We start from the raw sequence: 21,638 nt of genomic DNA on the forward strand, positions 1-21,638 counted from the left end.
TTTTTTAACTTTATCATTTCATATTAAATTGATTCAATATTAAATTTGATAGATTATCTTAATAAATTCAAGCTGAAGTTATTAAGGTTTCAAAATAACATCTTGATATTTCTACACAACTTTATAATGTTTTTTTACCCTTTATAATTTTATTTTATTTTATATTTCTCCTTAAAATTAATGTATTTAAAGTGTGGGTTCGAAAAACAAATTTAACTAGGTACATGCCTCATTAATCTTCATTAATAAATCATAAAGAGAACTCAGAGACAGCTCGGAAGTTCTACTAAAAGATCAAAAAGGTTGAAATCCTCTAACTGTTGATGTGAAATCGGTAATCATAAAGAAATGAGGATGATCCTTGATCGGCTATCCATGTTTGAATGATTAAACTTGAGTTAACTTAAAGAAAATTAAATCACACCAAATCATGCAGCCGACAAACGCTAAGCATAATTAATTATTCGCCACCCTGATGAACGATCTGCATTTCTATTTTTTTATTTTTTTCTCATGCATCTTATAACTCAATATGACTGGCAACCACGTCCACCACCATTACTCCACCTGTTTTTGTTTTCGAAATGTTATTTCCAGCTTTTCTCCAGACATCCTGCGCTGGCTAGTTTTTTAGTTTGGAACAAGATTCTTTTTTCAGACATTATAAAACTTAGCCAGGTCGAATCTTTTGGTTTTAGGAAAAATAAGGAAGATTTGAAATCTTCACTGGAGTTAAAATTATTAGATTAAGACTTGTGATGCGTGATAATGTCATGTTTAATATCAATCAGATCTGACATTTGTCTGTTAGTTTAAAGGAGATTGATATTAAAATTTGATGGAATTAAGGACTAAGATTCAAATGTTAATTTTTAATGTAAGAACAAGGTGAGAGCACTGTCAGCACATTTTTTTAGTTCGTGGACAGAAAAAATTAACCAGCACATACATTTATTCAGATAAATCTAGAATTATATATTTGCTCATATAAATGTTAAAAATCCTATCAAGAAAACTTGAAAACTAGCTTTATAATTTTTCAAATTTATATGGAGTTTAGAATACATATTATAGAGTTTTTTTTTACTGTTTTTCTTCACAAGTTTTTCAATTTCTTTCAAATTAAAAAAAAATACATTAACAATACAATTTTCTTTCTTATATACAAGCAATTTTTAGCAATATGATTTTTTTTGTGTTTTCATATTTAGTTAATATTATAAATTTATACTTTATTATAAATATTTGTTAACTGAAAATAATATATTTTTATAATAGATATTAATTTGAATAAACAAAATTAATATTTCACAATTAGATTATTATAAATAAAAAATATTAAAAATATATTTTTGATTTTTTTATAAAAAACATTTATAATCATGATGTATTTCTAAGTGTAAGAATCAAACTTCATTATAAACAAATGAATACATATTTCAATTTTACTTTGAAAAAAAATAGTTTTCCTAGTGAAACTGACCCTAAAATTTCTTACCACTTCTTATTTTATTGTAGCAAGTTTTAGTAATTATAGCTTACATGCATTGAACTTGAAGATTAGATCAGAGAAGATATCCAAACCAGAAAGCAATAGCATGGAGAAGAGATGGTCTCTCCAAGGAATGACGGCTCTTGTCACTGGTGGAACCAAAGGGATTGGGTAATCATCTCTAATTTTCCTTCTCCTCTTGAACACCTTGCTTCCTTTAGTTCTAGCTCACAGTCATCGCTAGCTTATATATTCCTGATTTTGGGCTCCATTGTATAGACATTTATCAGCTTACCGTTGGAATCAGTCATAACAGCAACACTTGTTTGCTAATGCATTATGAACAGTTATGCTGTTGTGGACGAGTTGGCAGCGCTAGGGGCAATCGTGCATACATGTGCGAGGAACAAAGACCAGCTCAATGAACGCATCCGTGAATGGAATGAGAAGGGTTTTAAAGTTACTGGTTCAGTCTGTGATGTATCCTCTGATGCTGAAAGAGAGAAGCTGATGGAGGAGGTTTCCTCTCGCTTTGATGGTAAACTTAATATCCTTGTGAGTAAAATCCAACTCTGTTTCTTTCTTGTTTCTTAACGCATTCACAGTACTCGAAGAAGGGCTAGTAATATTATGAGGGAAGTTCTACAGGGCCTTTGGTATAAAACAATAGGCATTTTTTATGGGAAAAGAGAACTGCGATTGATAGCTGTTCCAATGATCCTAAGAAAGTTTCAAGGAAAGTGAAAATGAAAACAGTTATTAATATAACTTAATTAAGAACCCTTATTTGTTGTAGCATAAATGCATATAACTTGATTGTGCACAAATAAGTATTGTTTTATTAATTTCAATCAATAGCCTTTTAAACTCTTCCAAATCTCCAGGTAAACAATGCTGGGACAAACATATATAAAGCGACCTTAGATTACACAGCTGAGGATTTCACATCTCTCATGAACACAAACCTTCAATCTGCTTTCCATTTGTCCCAACTTGCACATCCCCTTTTGAAAGCTTCAGGTGCTGGAAAGATTGTCTTCATGTCTTCTATTGGTAGTGTGGTATCTGTAAACACTCAGTATCCTGTGTATTCAGCTTCTAAAGGTACTTAACTACTTCTCTAGACCTGTTTTCTCATTTTAATTTTCCTTCTGTTTCTACTGCAAAACCTTGTTCTCTTAGGACCTGTCATGACATGTATACTGCAGGTGCAATGAACCAACTTACAAGGAATTTGGCGTGCGAATGGGCTAAGGACAATATAAGGGTTAACGCAGTTGCTCCCTGGTTCATACGAACTCCTCTCACAACACCTGTACAACATTCTACAAACTCACGAGTTCTCTAATTAATGTTTGATCTCCTTTCTACATGTTTTTCCCATTCAATTCTCATTGCACAAGTGCAACAACATAGGTGGATTGTTCTGAACTAACGCGAGACGCTCAGTTCAGCAATATGATTATCTTATCGAACATTTTTATTGCTTCAGTTCTGCAATAATCAGTCTTAGGAGCTAGGTGAATTAGATTAATTAACGTCAGCAACACATTTGTTATTATCAAGCTAGTTTTTCTGTGATCATGAGTTATCTAATGCTTTTCCTTAACCATTCAGAGTCTGGATGATGAGAACATTCTGAAGGAGGTTTTCAATCGAACCCCCATGAAACGCGTTGGGGAACCAGGGGAGGTCTCATCTGTTGTCGCCTTTCTATGCTTGCCTGCACCAGGTTTCTTAACAGGACAAGTCATATGCATTGATGGAGGGATGTCAGTGAATGGCTTTTCCATGGGTTGAAAATCAGCTGCTCTGAGGCGTGAATTCATCTACTTGTAGGATTGAATAAGACAGTCTTATTGCCCTTTGATGATGTTTTTAACTATCCTGCCAAATAAGAGGATTGTCTCAACCTCTCAATGACTTGGAGCTAATTTAATATTATTTATTTGAGTGTTTTCCATGGTCAATAAACTATTTTTTCAATTAATATTGTCTTTGATGATGTTGTGAACTGTCCGGTCATATAAGAGGATTTTTTCAGCCTCTCAATGATGACTTGAAGCCAATTTAATATTATTTATTTGGGTGTTTTTAATGATCAATAAACTATCATTTCCATTAATACTAGTTTATTTTCAAAGAATATGGGAAGATTGGATGCAACTTTAAATTAGTCGGGTCATTTGACTCCACTACTGCAATTTAAATTTTACAACATTTATACATGAAATTAGTAATATAGGTATTTAGATTAACTTGCTGTATATTGATTAATTTTATGAATTTTAAAATTAATAATTATATAAGTCTTTAATTATTGAGATTTATAAAACTTGAATTTATGATTTTTAAAGAGCAAATCTAGAATTTTATTAGTTGAATTAAGATAGTGAATGAGTTGATTTTTTTTTCAAATACAAACTTGGATAGATATGATATGTTGATATGTTTTTTTATATAAAAAAAATTAAATATAAATTAAAAAGTTTATTTAACATTCAATAATTATCTATGTAAACAAATAAATAAAATATTTGTTAACAGTAATTAAAATAAAAATTAGAAAAATTAAGAGATGAATATAGATCTTACAAAATAAGATATTTACTCGATTGTTTTTACTTAATTTATTTATTAAAACCAATAAAAAATAATATAAATAAATAAACATATAAAACTAGGTGTATAAAATAAAAAACAAAATGCATGGCCAACAATATTAAAAATATTATTTCAAAATAACTATTTTTTTATGAACAAAGCTTATATGTATAAAATGAAATAAAAATATGCAAAAAAATAAAATACAAAACAAAATAATTTTTTTAAAAAAAACCTCTATCTAAAAAAAGCTTGGAAAACCTGTAGTATAGGTAATGAGATATGGATAAACTAATAGAAAAGAAATTGAAGGTAACAAAAAATCTATTTTTTAAAATAATATAAAATGATAAAATTAAAAAAAATAAGGAAATTTTTTTTCCTAACCATATTAACTCTTAAAACCTATGACTCATGTTATTAGATTGGAATTATAAAAAATAGAAAAATAGTGAAATCCAATCTTGAACAAATCAAACATCAAAGGATGCAATTGGAAAAAAAAAATCAACCACATAAAAATTTGTAATTAAAAGAATGAGGATGAAAATTGAAATAAAAAATGAATTTGAGGGCATAAAAAAAAATTAATTTGATGGTTAAATTGTGAAGAGAAATTTTTTAACAAAACCAAAAGACAATAAAAAAATGAGGGCTAAATTGAAAAAAATAAAACAACATAAACTTTGATTGAATAATGAAATTGAAAACCAATAAAACTTTGACAAAAGAGCCAAGACTAAAAAAATAATAGAAAGAATAAGAATCGAATTAAAAAAAAATAATATATGAAAAATTGTAATTTAAGAATGAAAATAAACAATAAAAAACAAAAAGGACTAAAATTGAGAAATAAAAATAAAAGAGGACATGCATGCACTTTCTCTGGAAGAAAAAAAAAGTATAAAAACAACTACCAACATCAAACTGCTCGTCATTTGTTGTCACGTGCCATGCTAGGAGAAAAAGAAAATAATGGTGCATCTAAGAGCGTGACGGAGGGCAAGGTTTTGTCAGCGAGTGGTGTCACATACACCGATAACCTTTTTGATTTAAAAATTTAAAAAGTAATGTCAAATTATGAAAACATCTCTCATTATCTTGAAAATAATAAATAAACCAACATAAAAAATATTAAAATATCCCTAAATATATAATTTATTTTTTGTCTTTTTTAAAAGCAAAGACATATTTTAACTATAGTCTAAGAAGAGAAAAACAAAAGGAGCTCTTTGTCAATAACTAAATAATTTATGACCTTGGAGTAATGAAGTATACTATTTTAAAGTTTGTGAAAAAATTTCTTCGGTAAACAATTCTAAGTTTTGCTATTCTTAAAGTAGAAAATATTTGTACTGTATAAAAAAATAAAAATAAAAAAGCTAACATACCTTGGCTATTCTTTGAATGACTGAAGAACTTATTGAAAAGACTAAAATATTCCTATATTTTAGGTTTTTAATTTTTTAACTTAAAGATCAAATTATAATTTTATTATAGCAATCAATAATAAACTATGTCTATAGTTATAGTGAAAAATCATGTTTTATATTATTTTTTTGTTAATTTTAGTGGAAGTATTTGCTTATTTTTATCTTATTGGGCTCACTTAAATAATTCTTAAACTCAAGATGGTCAGATTACCTTTTTATTTTCACTTGAAATTACAATATTTTTAAAATTCTTTCCTACCAAGCTTCTTACCCTTTTGTTTTCCCCTAATCGTTATTATCCTTCTTAGACTATTAATTTTGTGAGGTAAGATATCTTTCAAACAAATTTTCTAAGATAATCTCATCCAAAGTTAGAATTTCTTCATAACTCTCTAAAATTTAAACTTTTTAGACTTTCCATGCTATTATCATTATAATTATTTTTTCTTCATTTGCATTTAGGAGTCTGCTTCGCCCTGAACCATGACACTTAGTTTACTCTAAACAAAAAGCCAAAAATTTGAGTAATTAATTGTAAGGAATTAGTTTGATAGTCAAGAAAGTTTGCATCATGAATTCAAATCTTGGGTTAGGATTAAAAAAATTATTAATTGTTTTTTAATACACCAGATCGACGAAGAATATATGCTTTTAAAATCATTACGAGATATTTAATATTGATTAACGAGTAAAATGGTTCAAGAATATTCTTACTGTCAAGAAAATTTAAATCCTTCAAACTACTATCTACTCTCCTTTAGCATCAATCCCGTCCATAGAAAAATGCAAATGAAGAATTATGATGTCGAGATATTTAATATTCATCAAATTTCTTATCTTGAATCTTAATGCAACCCGGAGAAATCGAATTTCAATATTTGCTTTATTTATATTTTTCAAATTGTTCTATCTTTTCGGTAAATAAGAAATAATAATTAAGTTATAGAAATTATTTATTTATTTTCAGTTTTTTTCCTTTTGCTTCTTTTGATTTTTTTTCTTTTAGTTGCTGAAAACTTATCGCTATAACTCAAGTGGTAAACTTAAATTTAATACAATTAAAAATTTGAAAAAAAAAACATAAAAAAAAACTCAAGTGATTACCATGCTTGAGCCAAACTTTTATCAAAGTGCCTAATGCTCAAATCCATCTAAGCGCTGGTCTAATGCTAGGTGTATTGCATAATGCTCTTGGTGTTACTCTTAGTATTAGGCGTGCACCCCAACACCTATATAGGCTTAAACTATCATATTGGAGCCTAATATGCTTAAGCTTATATAATTTATCTAAGCCTATTTTTCATCTTTAATAAGTTTAGGCATTTTACCTGGACCTAACACCCTTTTGACAATTTTTCCAACACTTCATATAAAACTTTTAATATTACATATTATTTTAAGTAGAATATAAATCAAAATATCATAGGAATGATGTCACTCTTTAATCTCTTTTCTCTATAAAAAAACAAGTTTCATGAATCAAAAGTACCTTATACTATCAAAGTATTTAGTTAAGATGTTGTCAATATCTCTCCTTTCTGCAATTTTTGCTTTCTATTTATTGATACTACATAGGTTCAACAATATAAGTTGAATATATTTAAAAGGGAAGTTAAGGATTCTGACATACTATAAGCTGTTGATGGTTTCTACATAGGCTATAAATTGACACAAATTACAATTTATTTATTAGTAGTGCAACAGGATTGGATAGGAGTATCTCTCTCTCTCTCTTTCTATGTTAAAAATAAAAGCATTCTTGTCTACAAATAAGCACCAAGAGAGCAGCAAAGAGAGAGAAAGAGTAGTAGAAGAACAAGAGAGAAAAGGAAAGAAAATGGAGTGGCTACTAAGGGCAGCAGCCTTGCTACAATGTGCAGTAGTATGTGAGGTACAATACAATGAATAGATATGGACTAAAAAATTCTGACTAGGAGATTGAGTTTTAAGCAGAACTAGTGTGACCCCTCCAATATTTTTTGAGAACTAGCTTAGTTGAAAGATTATCCATACGATACTATTTTATATATGTAAGAATTTGTAATGAAACAGGTGAAAACTATTGAAAGAGAAATACAACAAGGGAATAAAGATTGACACCCTATTTTGACTTGGATAAGTGTTCTGAATGGATGAGCTGTTGTCAAACATAAAAACAAAGAATATGGAGAAATTTAGAGAACAAAAATTGCATGAGGACACTTGAAGATAGTATAGGGGTACCCGTAGAATCCAACAAAGTACTTTAATGATATGACATGTGTAAGGAGAAGAAAAGTTCCTACATGAAGCTCAGAACAGAGACTGTGTGACAGATGTACACATGAAGTCTATTGTACTCTTAATGAAAGATAACAGGCGAAGACCTTTCTAATGCATACAAGGATGGAAAGAGAGCTGTTGTGGATGCACCTAATTAAGGAGGAGCAAATGTCTGTGATAAAAGGCGACCGCTGAGGATAAAAGGCCAAGACACCAAAAAGAGTTGGTGTTGGTGGAGCTGTCAAGTACAATGATGAAAGGCGTAGAAGCTCCAAACATAAAAAATAAGATAGTAGATTGTGATTAGTGTATTGCAACTTTCTTTTTCTATGTAATCAATGGTAATGATCTCTCCCAAGTTCATATGGTGGTAGAGAATCTTGGAGCCACTAGAGTCATCCTTGATAAAGGAAGATGAGACCGCTTCATGACGAGCAGAGACACCTCATATAAAAGGAGTAAGGGCCACAATATGAGCCCAGGTTCAGCCGTAACATGATGATAAGTTGAGACACCTTAGAAAAAAAAGATGTGAGGGCTATGATATAAGCTCAAGTTCAAACCGTCTATGAAAGACAAAGACACTTTAGAGAAGGTGTGAGGGTTATGATATGAGCTCAAGTTCAGAATGCCCTAGAGCCGATGTGATGGCTAGATATGAGTGGACAGGTGTATAGCCAATGAAGTGGTTATGATGAGTATGGAGACAAATATAGGATTGACTTTCATGGATATTGCCCTCATGCTAAAGATCAATAAACTAGAAGACATTTATCTTGGACAATAAGTGGATGACTTGTGGAGCATTAAGACATGACTGCTATGTAAAAGTAGAGAACATGCGTAGATTCCTGAAACAAGTTGAATCTTGTTAAGATGGTGAGCTCGGTAATGACATTGTAATACTTGGAGTATGAAAATAGATATGGATTAACCGTTAATAGGCTGCCCACATGGTTAAAGGTGGTGAGCTACTTGGACTCTTAGGATTAAGAGCGAGAGACTCATGGAGAAGTAAGGCGTGGTTCCAAGGGTGGAACAAAGAGCAGACGCAGCTCCTGGATGGGTAGACTATTGAAAAAATGGTAAGCTCGTGATCATATTGAAATACTTAATGATTGTCACATTTAGGAATATCCATTTGAGGGGGTGTTGTAAGCCTTAGTATGAGGCTTAAAGAATCATTTCGGACTGAACATGGTTGATACGCTCAAAGAGGAATGTTGTGTATCCCAAAGACAAGCGTTAACACTTTTCATATGTGATGTGGGAGACCATCTGGTTGAAGTGATCCTTTGGTGTGAGTAAGGGTGTACTTTGGTGACTCTGGCAATTAAAAAGTTTGGTAAGTACCTGTAAACTTGGTCGAAGATGCTCTCAGAATGGTAAATTTGGAAAAGCTACAAGATGCAAGCTTGTGCTGAAAAAATAAGAGGACAATTGCCCCACATAAATGACAAAGTGGGTGATTGTTGGGATATTGCCACTTATTTGGCAACATCAGCAACCCATCTTTTAGAAGAAGATGGTTGCCATTGTCAAGGAAAGAATGCCAACTTGTGAGAGCAAAAATGGGTTACTGGTGTAGCAACCAAAAGTCACAAAGTATATAAAGGTTAGGTGGCCACCATTGTTAAAAAATGAGTAAAAGGAGCTACCATTCTTGTCTATAAATAGACACCAAAAGAGCAGCAACAAGAGAAAGTGCAGTAGAAGAACAAGAGAAAAAAGGAGAGAAAATGGAGTTGCTGCCAAGGGCAGCAACCCTGTTGCAATATGTAATAGTATATGAGAACAATGACAGTTGAGTTTGAGTAAAGTGATCCTCCTCCTCCATATGTGTTGTAATCCTTTCTCTATCTATCTATAATAATATTGACTTCTCCTATGGATGTAGATGATTTATCGAATCATGTTAAATATCATGTCAGTGTATTTAGCCTTCAATTAATGAGCAATTATTACATCATCACTGGTCTGAATCCCCAATAATAATTCTAAGCAAGACTTTCTCCATGTAGATCTCTACCTAGGGGAGTCATAAAAACACGTAGAATCTATTCAGTGTGAGTGTTTATCAGACGATGCAAACAATTGTCTCATGTAACAGGGTATTGTGAGTGTTTATCATCCCTAATTTAAAATGTTAAACGTTCCTATTCATGAGGTTTTCGATCCATGTAAGCATGACTTCCAGATTGAACTTACCAGAGCTTCACAGTACCTCCATGCTATAGTCTTTGCAACTCCAGTTTGTTAATAAAATGCACGAAAAACTCCTTAAGTTCACGGCAGAATAATAAAGATATCAGAAACCTAGCACAATGATTATGACAAACAATGTAATCTTATCAGAAACCTTACCCTACCAATACATATAGAATTACATCTAGCTCTTATTCATCAATCATAAAAATGTTATATTTTTCATGTAACTTCAAATGGAAAATAGCAATCAACTAGCTATTTAAATTGATTTTAAAAAATAGAGATAGTCAAAGTCTTCTACATAATATTTTCCAGCACATTGAAATGATGTTTGAAGCACCAAGCCTAGATCATTGCCATCAACATGCTTATTAGCATAATCACCACCCATTACAGCTTAACTCAAATCAATTGACTACACAAAAACCATGTTAATGCATAGAAAATCCTATACACAAAACCGCATTTATGGCAATCTATTTGGTTTTTGGAAAAACAATGCGAAATTGAAGGAAATCTAAAATGATTCGATCTTTTAGAGAAATGAAACTTGCCTTTTTGTCTATACCTAAAATCTCAATTTATGTTTTCATATGAATAATAACTTGAAAGTTTTTAAGATTAAAAAAAAAAATTTCCTGCGATTTACAAGGAATCCAAGGGAGAGGAGATAAAATAAGAAAAATACAGAGATTAGGACGATAGGCTTGCGTGAAATCATCCAACTTTCAAAGTTTATGGATAGCAGCAAGTCCTTGTGGACCTTATCTTGATGTGATCCAATTGGGGCATTGAGCTCTCTCTCCTCTTTACGTATATATGTCTATATGTGTGTGTTAGTCTATATGTATACAGATGTTACCTTTTTTCCCTAGAGAAACTTTAGTAATTGCATTTATAAAGATTATAAACAGAACTCCCCACCCCCTTCTTCTGCATGTGTGTTGTCGCTACACGACGTCGGGCGACGACTCTATTTTTTGTTTATTTAACAAAAAGATTTTTCTTGATCGAGGAAAATGAAGATTTTATTGAAGTTGTTATCTAGTAATTTGAGGAAACTAGAAATACCAAATTAGACACTAGTCTCAAAGATTGAGGAACTGTGTTAGTTATGATTAAAGAAAGGTAGACACCACCCTTAAAACATCCTTTTGAGAGAAAGGTTGCCCTCATTTGTATATTTTTTTATTTGATTTAAATGCTATTATATTTTAAGCTTATTTCTAATTTTGTTTTTAAAATGGTTAATGTTGATCCCTAAAATAGGAGACACGTTAAAAATGACATCAGTCCCTAAAAATAGAAGACTCGTCTAAAATATTGATGTTTAACCCTAAAAGGAGAGTTACGTCTAAGTTACCAAAAAAACAATGGACATAATCCATATCTTGTATTTAAGCTTTTAACATCGGTCATTTTCTGTAAAGAAAAGAGACGTGTCGACAAACAATATTCGTAGGAGACGCGTCAAAAAAATAAATGACAGCAGTCCCAAAAAATAGGAGACTCGTCAAAAATATTGACGTTTAACCCTAAAAAGGAGAGTTACGTTTGAGTTATCAAAAAGAAATAATAACATTAATCCATATTTAGTATTTAAACTTTTGACATCGGTCCTTTTCTGTAAAAAGAGACATGTCAACAAATAATATTCATTTATAAAATAAAAATTATTTTGATATCATTGAGAAATGAGTATAACCATACTAAAGAATTAGGGTTTTGGACCCACAAATGATAACATGATAAGATGGGTCTTGGAGCCGCGTCGTTATTCCTTTTATAGTTATTTTTGTTTTTTTTTTGTTTTACAACATGCGAGAAAATTTAAAAATACTTGTATATACAAATATGAAAAATACCATTAGGAATAAAAAAAATTACCTGAGTGTTATCGTATAGGTAAAAGACTAAAATACCCTTGAATTTCTCAGAAAATTATAAAAATACCCATGTGGCGCGTGTAGCTCACGCGGGGTCACTATTGGAGGTGATGAAATTTCTTAGTGAGATTTCTAGCCAAAGAATGGTTGATTCTGGTAGATATGAGGGAGAGGATTCTTGTGACGGTGGTTTTGACGACCTTTAATGGCTGATAAGGGAGAATTGTTGGTTTGAAACTTCGGGTGTCGACGAAATCACGGCCTTAAGGTCAACGAAACCTAATGGGGAGGATTAAACATTGAAAATGGCAGGGTTTTTCTTTATAGGAGGCTAGTAGCCTTTATATGGTGGTTCGGAGGCTTTAAACGGCCGGAAATGGAAGATTAGGTGAGAGAGAGGATCACTGACGAAAGGAGAGAGAGTCTGAGGTTTTACTAATATGTGAACGTTAGCATGGTATACAGGTGCATCTGAAGGTTTTGAACCGTTAGATCTCAGATGAACTGATCCATCGGCTGTGATTGGCCTGATCTGCAAGTTGATCAGAGGGTCCAGATGGGCTGATATTTAATCTGGTGTGACATGGTGTACCGAGAGCTAGGTACACCGGGTGACGTGGCACAATAGGATCGAAGAAAAGATTGTTTTAAGGGCTGAGATGGATTTAGATTTTAATCCAGTGTGGCAAGCCCTTTTGTATCCTATTAAATTAAAGATTCAGAACTAAATACTATTAGATCTAATGATTAGGATATTTTTAATATTTTTTAAATTGTTTGTTTTAAATTAATATTATATACACAAAAAAAAAAGTAAAAATAAAAACCTGAATAGTAGCCTCTCTCTTTTCTTTTCTTTTCCCCATCTTCATCCTTTTGTCGAATTGTCATTGGCTATTTATAGCCAAAGACATCAAAATCTAATTGCTTTGCAACGGATATATTTTGAAGAAAAATTTCATTATCAACTACCCCGCCTAACATCAGTATAATTGCTTTGTCTACCATGACAAAAAATTTTGTATTATTCATTTTGTTCTATTATATATAATAATAAATATTTACATAGGTAAAACTAAAAACTCAAATCAATATTAGAAAAGGCTAGCTTCAATTGCTCAAAATTAATTTTAATTATCGAAAATTATGTTGAAATGTTAAGAAAAAAACTTTCAATGGATATCAAACTGGTGGATCAAGTTTTGACCAAAAATAACAATTTTGACCCAAAATAGCCTGAAACTTATTTTTCATCCCGGTTGACATGGTTGGACCCGTATTAACCCGGTGGACTCGGTTTTGATTGAAAATGACGGTTTGACCTGAAATTGCCTAATAACTCATTTTTTACCTTGGTCGACATAGTTTAATCTGGTGACTCGATTTTAACTGAAAATAACAGTTTTGATTTGAAACGGCCTGAAAACTCATGTTTTAACTTGATCGACATGATTTAACTCGTATTGACCCGGTAAAATTGATTTTTATGAACAGATGCGGTTGACCCGAGAAAAATCTATTTTTAAATTTATTTATTTATTTTTTTAGATTTTTTATAAATAATAAAATAAAATTACATTCAAGAAAATCTTACTAAATTCAAAATAAGCTAGAATATCTGTAAACAATGTCTAAGAAATACAGGTGTTGCCTGTATTTGTCAGAGTCTGTACTTTCTTTTCCAGACATGTATATTCTCCAGCATGTCATGTTTTGAGGTAACTTGTTTAATACAAGTTTCTCATACCTGAATCATGGAATGTGGTTAACGTTAGTGTATTCATACATATCTGATCTTGTTGTGTGGTGGTGGCTGTTGCATCCCCTTGCCATATGAGCTCACAGTTTGATTAATCGTTTGGCACAGACATTACATTTATCGGGTATTTTTCTTACTCTGGCCTCCCTTCATTGTTTGATATCACAAAGTGCCACTATTTTTGTCTCGGATGTTTTCTTTTCCTCTCTTGTAATGAGCAACAAAAGTAATTTTCTTCTGTCTTATTGAATTTCGGGCTTTGCCCAGAACTGAGTGCAGGTTGGTTCTGGTGGAGGCCTGGTTGGAATTTGCCTTTCTCATGTAAAAGCTTCCCATAGTTTTTCCTGTCAACGAAAAAAATATTGAATTTCGTAGTCACAAAACAATGAAATAGCAGCTGGAATTCAACATCAGTTGATAATTCTAATGGGTATTGTGATAGTTTTTATAATTATGATTTAAAAAAATTATTTTATAAAAAGTATTTTTTGTTGAGGTTGATTTGGTATTTATGTGTGTTTAATTAAAATTATAGTTGAAATTGAGATTGAACAAAAGTAGTTTAATGTATTTTGTTCATTATACTTTTTAAATTGAGATTATAAAATAATTTTAAAAGATATATATATTAATATTGATGGTTTTTATTTCAATATTGTAGATTTAACTATTTTTATTTCATTATAAAATAAATAATATTATATATAAAATATTTTTTATTGTTCTATTAAACTATTTACAACTTTATCATATATGAAATACATCTAATAAGGTCTATAATTTTTTTGGTTTCTTAAGTGCGCAACAACATCAGGTAAAATATAATCAAAAAAAAAATTGGGATAGCGATCAAATTTTACAAATGCTACGTCATCAAGTGATTTTCGTCTAATTTATGTTATGTCATTGAATAATATTTTTGAATAAAACATAATTAAAAATAATAAATAATTTTTTATTTTACTAGGTTAGACCCCCTTCAATGCATTTTTAATTTTAAACCGGACTCGATTCAATCGAAACAGTGAAGAATGTTTGTTACTGTTCACATGAATAGTGGAGCATGACTACACTATTCATGTGATTTCTCCACGCAAAAAGCAACAAAGAGCTACTTTTCTTTCCTTACGTTTCAAATGCAAATTACCATGATATCCATAAATAGTAAATGACATTTTAATTGTTACCAAACTATTATTTTTCATGGTTTGCTTCAAAAGCAGAAGCAACCTCACTAAAATAGAAGTGGCAAGATTCCAAAGGTTTTTTTTTTTTAATTAGCCTAAATATCTAGATTGTATATTTTAACTAATTTTATAAATTCTAAAATTAACAATCATATAAGTCTTTAAAATTAATAATTATATAAATCTTTAATAACCCTAAAAAAACTTAACCTAAGTAATCTCTCATTCTTACTTCTACTGTGTTGATAGTTTCTTATATGAGCAACCAGCAAGCAGCCATTGTCTCCATGACATCTTTGCATTCCTAATCTTAATTAGGATACACATTTTAATTTATAATTAATTTTTTAATCAAAAACCATATTGAAAAAAAAATGATATATTTATTTTTTTTAATATTTTTTTTTGTTATTTATTAAAATAATAAAAAAAAATCTTATAAATTAAAAAATTTAATAAGAATAAATTTAAAAAAAGTATCTAACTTTATAAATTATCTTAAAGAAAATAAATAACAATCAAAATAATAGAGATAAAATCTAATAGATAAAAAAAGTTGAAAAATGATGAAATTAGAAAAATATAATTTCATAAATTATTTCAAATAAAATAAATAACAATCAAAAGAATAAAAATTGAATCTAATAGATAAATTTTTTTAATTAATGATAAGAGAAAAAAAAAAGAACTAAAATTGATAAAAAAACCAAATTAAATCAAATTCTAAGAGATAAAAAATATATATAATAATTAAAATTTTAAAAATTAAATTTGATATAATTAGCAAATAACTTGATATTTCTAATTTTTTTACAAAAATAGTTTTCACTTAAAATAAAAATAAAATACTTTGATGAAAATCTAGTTAAATTTTTTTGACTTAAAAATAAATATTTTTATTTTTTATTAATCAATTTTTTTAATAAAAATAAATATAAAAAATTTAAATTTATTTTGAAAAACCTACTTTTCATAAACAAACAAGATTTTAGAGTGATTAAGGAGAGTTCATGCCATAGTTTCAAGAAACACGAGGCAATTAACGACGAGGCATCTTTTTCTTTTTAACGTGGATGTTGCATAATGTTTTATTTATTTTAATGATTGTAAACACCTCAATTAAAGTGACGTTTAAAGGAGTTGGTTTAATAATTTAATTTTAATATATTAAAATAATTTAAAATAAAAAATTAACTTTTTACAGCAGCCAAAACAAACACAACCTTGTAAGCTATTTGTGATTGAAAAAAAATATTTCGAGACCAGACAACGCTATGCCTTCACGTTAATCGAATTCACTGTAAAAATATATACAATTATTTGTGTCAATTCAATGATTACATGTAGAATCTTTATATTAATTTATATTTAAAAAGATTAAATTTTATTATTATTTTAAATTAATATTTTTTAATATTTTCACATCATAATATGTAAATACTAAAAATTATTTTTTTTAAATTAAAAAAATTATTTTAATACATTATTAAATAAAAAAATACACATTAAAAAACAAAGATAATTATAATTATAATCTCAGAAAATTTTTATTTTGAGCGGCTATCAACTGAACTCCCTTTCCCCCCTTCTGAACAGTAGCTCCAGCTCCTATTCATTTTTAACCCTAGCTCTCTACCTTCACCTTGCCTGGTGTTTATTTTAGTTCCACTGTCTTAATTTCATGCATAACCCTAAACCTGTTAATTTTATTGGAAGATGACACACTGTTCATAAATCTTTACGTTGTTTCTCTACATTAAGGTAACCAAATTTCTTACGTTTGCAAATAAGTTCGGAAATAGACTAAAACCTTAACTCTCTCTATCTTTAGTTTTTTCTTCTTCATTCTTTTCCTTTTTGAGATCTAGATTTAACGATATTCTGGTCCCTTATTTTATAAAATGCTTGTCGATCCGTTAGTATCTCCCTCCAATTTCCTTATAAATGTTTTGTTAGAGATAAAATTGGTAGCTTAAGAATTATATTTGCATCTTGCTGATTGGTTAAGATTTTGGACATGTTGATTGTTTACCGTTGGCTACGAAGAGACCAACACTATCCGAAATTCAAATAATAGTTTAGAGCTCGAAAAACCGTAGTTTTTTATCTTTCAATGCACGCTGCATCAAGAATTAAAGTCTTTAATGCCAAAGACTGTTTGCTGATGCATTTTGATCAGTTGTGCTATTGTTGAAGAGTTAGCAGCGCTAGGGGCAATTGTTCATACATGTGCGAGGAACCAAGACCAGCTCAATGAACGCGTTAGGGAATGGAAGGAGAAGGGTTTCAAAGTTACTGGTTCAGTCTGTGATGTATCCTCTAATGCTGAAAGAGAGAAGCTGATGAAGGAGGTTTCCTCTCTGTTTGATGGGAAGCTTAATATCCTTGTAAGTGAAATTTCACTCTGAGTCTTTCTTATTTACACTTTCACAGTACTTGAAGAAGGGCTTGGTAGTATTAAGAGGGTACCTCTACAGTGCCTTTGGTGCAAGACATTAGGCATTGTCTTTGGATGGGAAAAGACTCGAAGACTACAACGACTGATAATTGCTTCAGTGATCCTAAGAAAGTTTCGAGGACAGTGAAAATGATAACAGTTACTATTATTATTTTTGTTGTTATTTATTCTAGAACAATAAAGAATATAACAAAATAACTAGGAAATTGTTAAAAACTGATCGAAGAAAATCAAAATATACACAATTTAAAATTTTTAATAATGTATCCTTGACTGATTAAGGTTTTATTAGCAAAAAAAATCCAATTTAAAGAGAAAAATTTAAAATTTGATGTTTTAGAACTCAATTGAAAATTTTCAAGGATTAATTGATTTTATTAAGAGTTTAATTGCAAGAAAAATTAATTTTTAAAGTTAATTTAAGCTTTGATTAGAAAAAATTAAAGTCTAAAGGTTGAATTAAAATTTTTAAAAGTTAATTTAATTAAATCAGAAACTTAATTGCATAAATATTAAAGTTTGATGAGCAATTAAGAACTTGATTGAAACAATCTAAAATTAAAGATTAAACTGAAAAAGATGTGTAAATGTTTGTGAGAGGCAAAATTTTTTAAAGAAAGCCACTAAAAAATAGTTGTTTAAGGTATAGATTATCTATCCAAAAATAGTCAAAAGTAGGTTTTTTTTGCTTGCTTTTGTTGTTTTTTATTTTATAATTATGTTTGTTTTTTATTTTATAGTTATATTTACAAACATAAAACAGAGATCTAGAATGTTTAATAAATGATATTGTATTCATCTTTTTGTTGTTGTAATTTTTATTTAATGAGATTTTTTTTTGTTTTTTAAATTTTTAAATTTCTGTAACATAAATGCATTTAACTTGATTTTGCACAAATAAGTAGTGTTCTATTACTTTTAATCAATAGCCTTTTAAACTCTTCCAAATCTCCAGGTAAACAATGCTGGGACAAACATATATAAAGCGACCTTAGATTACACAGCTGAGGATTTCACATCTCTCATGAATACAAACCTTCAATCTGCTTTCCATTTGTCCCAACTTGCACATCCCCTTTTGAAAGCTTCAAGAGCTGGAAAGATTGTCTTCATGTCTTCCATTGCTAGCGTGGTATCTATAAACACTCTGTATGCTTTGTATTCAGCTTCTAAAGGTACTTGAACTACTTCTCTAGAACTGTTTTCTCATTTTAATTTTCCTTCTGTTTCTTTTGCAAAAGCTTGTTCTCTTAGGACCTGTCATGACATGTATACTGCAGGTGCAATGAACCAACTTACAAGGAATTTGGCGTGCGAATGGGCTAAGGACAATATAAGGGTTAACGCAGTTGCTCCCTGGTTCATACGAACTCCTCTCACAACACCTGTACAACATTCTACAAACTCACGAGTTCTCTAATTAATGTTTGATGTCCTTTCTACATGTTTTTCCCATTCAATTCTCATTGCACAAGTGCAACAACATAGGTGGATTGTTCTGAACTAACGCGAGACGCTCAGTTCTGCAATATGATTATCTTATCGAACATTTTTATTGCTTCAGTTCTGCAATAATTAGTCTTAGGAGCTAGGTGAATTAGATTAATTAACATCTGCAACACATTTGTCATTATCAAGCTAGTTTTTCTGTGATCATGAGTTATCTAATGCTTTTCCTTAACCATTCAGAGTCTGGATGATGAGAACATTCTGAAGGAGGTTTTCAATCGAACCCCCATGAGACGCGTTGGGGAACCAGGGGAGGTCTCTTCTGTTGTCGCATTTCTATGCTTGCCTGCACCAGGTTTCTTAACAGGACAAGTTATATGCATTGATGGAGGGATGTCAGTGAATGGCTTTTCCATGGGTTGAAAATTAGCTGCTCTGAGCGTGAATTCATCTACTTGTTGGATTGAATAAGGCAGTCTATTGCCCTTTGATGATGTTTTGAACTATCCTGGCAAATAAGAGGATTGTCTCAGCCTCTCAAGTCTCAATGACTTGGACCTAGTTTAATATCATTTATTTGGGTGTTTTCCATGGTCAGTAAACTAATTTTTCAATTAATATTGCCCTTCGATGATGAAATCTTATCTTTCGATGATGTCGTGAACTGTCATGTGAGATAAGAGGATTTTTTTCAGCCTCTCAATAATGACCTGTAGCCAATTTGATATTATTTATTTGGGTGTTTTCAATGATGAATAAACCATCATTTCAATTAATAATTGTTTCTTTTCAAAGAACATGGCAAGTATAGATCCAACTATAAATTAGTGGGTTCATTCTACTCCAGTACTGCAATTTAAATTTCACAGCATTTATAATATGAGATTAGTAACTTTACCCGACTTATTAAATATGAGTTGATTTTTAAAATTAAAATAAAAATGAATTTGAGGGCATCCAATTTTGTTTTAATTGGATGGTTAAATTGTAAAGAGAAAAACTTTAATAAAGGAGAAGAGAATAAAAAGAATAAGGGCTAAATTAAAAAAAAAATTAATATAAATTTTATTGAATAATAAAATTAAAAATCAATAAAATGTTGATAAAAGAGCCAAAACTAAAAAAAAAAAGGACTGAATTTAAAAAAACAATATATGACAACTTTCTTGATTAAAAAATTTTAAAAGCAATATAAAATTACTAAAACATTTTTTATTATCTTGAAAATAACAAATAAACCAACATGAAAAAAATTAAAACACCATTAAATATATAATTTATTTTTTGTCTTTTCTAAGAGCAAAAAACATATTTTAACAATAGTCTAACAAGGGAAAAACAAAAAAAACTAGTAGTCAATAACTAAATATTTTATGATTTTGGAATAATGAAATATCTTTACTATTTTAAAATTGGTGAAAAAATATCTTTGGTAAACAATTATAAGTTTTGCTATTATTGAAGTAGAAGAATATTTGTAATGTACAAAAATACTAAAAAATTAGCTAATATCTGTGAGTCTGCTTCGCACTGAACCATGGCACTTAGTTTACTCTAAACAAAAAGCCAAAAATCTGAGTAATTAATTGTAAGGAATTAGTTTGATAGTTAAGAAAGTTTGCATCTTTTCTTGACTTCATGAATTCAAATCTTGGGTCAGGATTAAAAAAAATTATTAATTGTTTTTTAATGCACCAGATCGACGAAGAATATACGCTTTTAAAATCATCACAAGATATTTAATATTGATTAACATGTAAAATGGTTGAAGAATATTCTTACTGTCAAGAAAATTTAAATCCTTCAAACTATTATCTACTCTCCTTTAGCATCAATCCTATCCATAGAAAAATACAAATGAAGAATTATTATATCGAGATATTTAATATTCATCAAATTTCTTATCTTGAATCTTAATGCAACCCGGAGAAATCGAATCTCAATATGTTTGCTCGAGTTAATATGGCTGAGTCTAATATCCTTGAGTTTAAATAATTTAATTTAATTTTTAATAAATTTAAGGATTTTATTTCAACCTAATACTTTTTTAAATTTTTTTTCAAAACTTTATATAAAAACTTTAATATTATATATTATTTTGAGTAAAATATAAAAACTAGCTTTATAATTTTTCAAATTTATATGGAGTTTAGAATACATATTATAGAGTTTTTTTTTACTGTTTTTCTTCACAAGTTTTTCAATTTCTTTCAAATTAAAAAAAAATACATTAACAATACAATTTTCTTTCTTATATACAAGCAATTTTTAGCAATATGATTTTTTTTTTGTGTGTTTTCATATTTAGATAATATTATAAATTTATACTTTATTACATAGTTATAAAATCTAACCTGCAAGTTGACCAAGTTAAGAGACCGGGTCCCGGATTATGTGGGTAAACCCGGGTCAATCCGTACAAATACAGGATATTTAATTATTTTTTAGCCATCCCTTCAAAAAAAGCAAAATATCACCACCTGCCCGCGTTATGCATTTACCTTTGTTGCTATCAATGCTCTCTTCACTTGTAAGTTGTAACTGGCCATCACAATAGTAAAGAAAGAAAGAGAGACAGAGCAGAGAGGGATCTGAAGCGCTTATTGTAGATAGGAAGAGAGAAACAGAGAAAGATTAATCATAAGAACTAGCAATCACTTGATAGGGGTACTCAATACCCATCCCAGGAGGTGGTATATGGCTAGGCAGTAGAGCCAACAACACAAGTTGTTTGAAATTCTTACAGTGGCCATTGACAGTAAATGGGATCTCAATCATGGTCGTTTCTTTAGCCGGTTTCACTGGTGCGTGCTATCAAAACACTTTCTTGATATGGGTTTACCTATTTGCTATATTCTTCATCATCGCCGCACTTTTAGGGTTCATCATCTTTCACTGGC

General features: G+C 29.9%; 2 protein-coding genes and 1 long non-coding RNA gene across 3 annotated transcripts in view; 2 read left to right on the forward strand and 1 right to left on the reverse strand.

Moving 5' to 3' along the window:
* Window positions 1–19,320, reverse strand: part of LOC105124998 (uncharacterized) — a 20,674-nt gene extending 1,354 nt beyond the window's left edge. Inside the window, exon 1 of the long non-coding RNA XR_842168.1 lies at window positions 19,273–19,320. This is a non-coding gene — a long non-coding RNA (uncharacterized LOC105124998). The remainder of the gene's footprint in view (window positions 1–19,272) is intronic.
* LOC105124999 (tropinone reductase homolog At1g07440-like) overlaps window positions 1–19,356 on the forward strand; it is a 26,088-nt gene extending 6,732 nt beyond the window's left edge. The window contains exons 2-5 of the mRNA XM_011025246.1: window positions 17,011–17,218; window positions 18,245–18,464; window positions 18,570–18,676; window positions 18,979–19,356. Coding sequence (XP_011023548.1) covers window positions 17,011–17,218; window positions 18,245–18,464; window positions 18,570–18,676; window positions 18,979–19,161 — 718 coding nt within the window. The 3' untranslated portion in view covers window positions 19,162–19,356. The remainder of the gene's footprint in view (window positions 1–17,010; window positions 17,219–18,244; window positions 18,465–18,569; window positions 18,677–18,978) is intronic.
* Window positions 1,554–3,462, forward strand: LOC105124997 (tropinone reductase homolog At1g07440-like). The gene is made up of 5 exons (XM_011025245.1): window positions 1,554–1,663; window positions 1,840–2,047; window positions 2,377–2,596; window positions 2,701–2,807; window positions 3,110–3,462. Exons 1-5 carry the CDS (start codon window positions 1,599–1,601, stop codon window positions 3,290–3,292), a joined length of 783 nt encoding a protein of 260 aa, XP_011023547.1. The 5' UTR covers window positions 1,554–1,598; the 3' UTR covers window positions 3,293–3,462.
* Window positions 19,357–21,638: the final 2,282 nt, after the last annotated feature.

Source organism: Populus euphratica, unplaced genomic scaffold (genome assembly GCF_000495115.2).
Source record: "Populus euphratica unplaced genomic scaffold, PopEup_1.0 scaffold28.1, whole genome shotgun sequence".
Classification (NCBI taxonomy): domain Eukaryota; kingdom Viridiplantae; phylum Streptophyta; class Magnoliopsida; order Malpighiales; family Salicaceae; genus Populus; species Populus euphratica.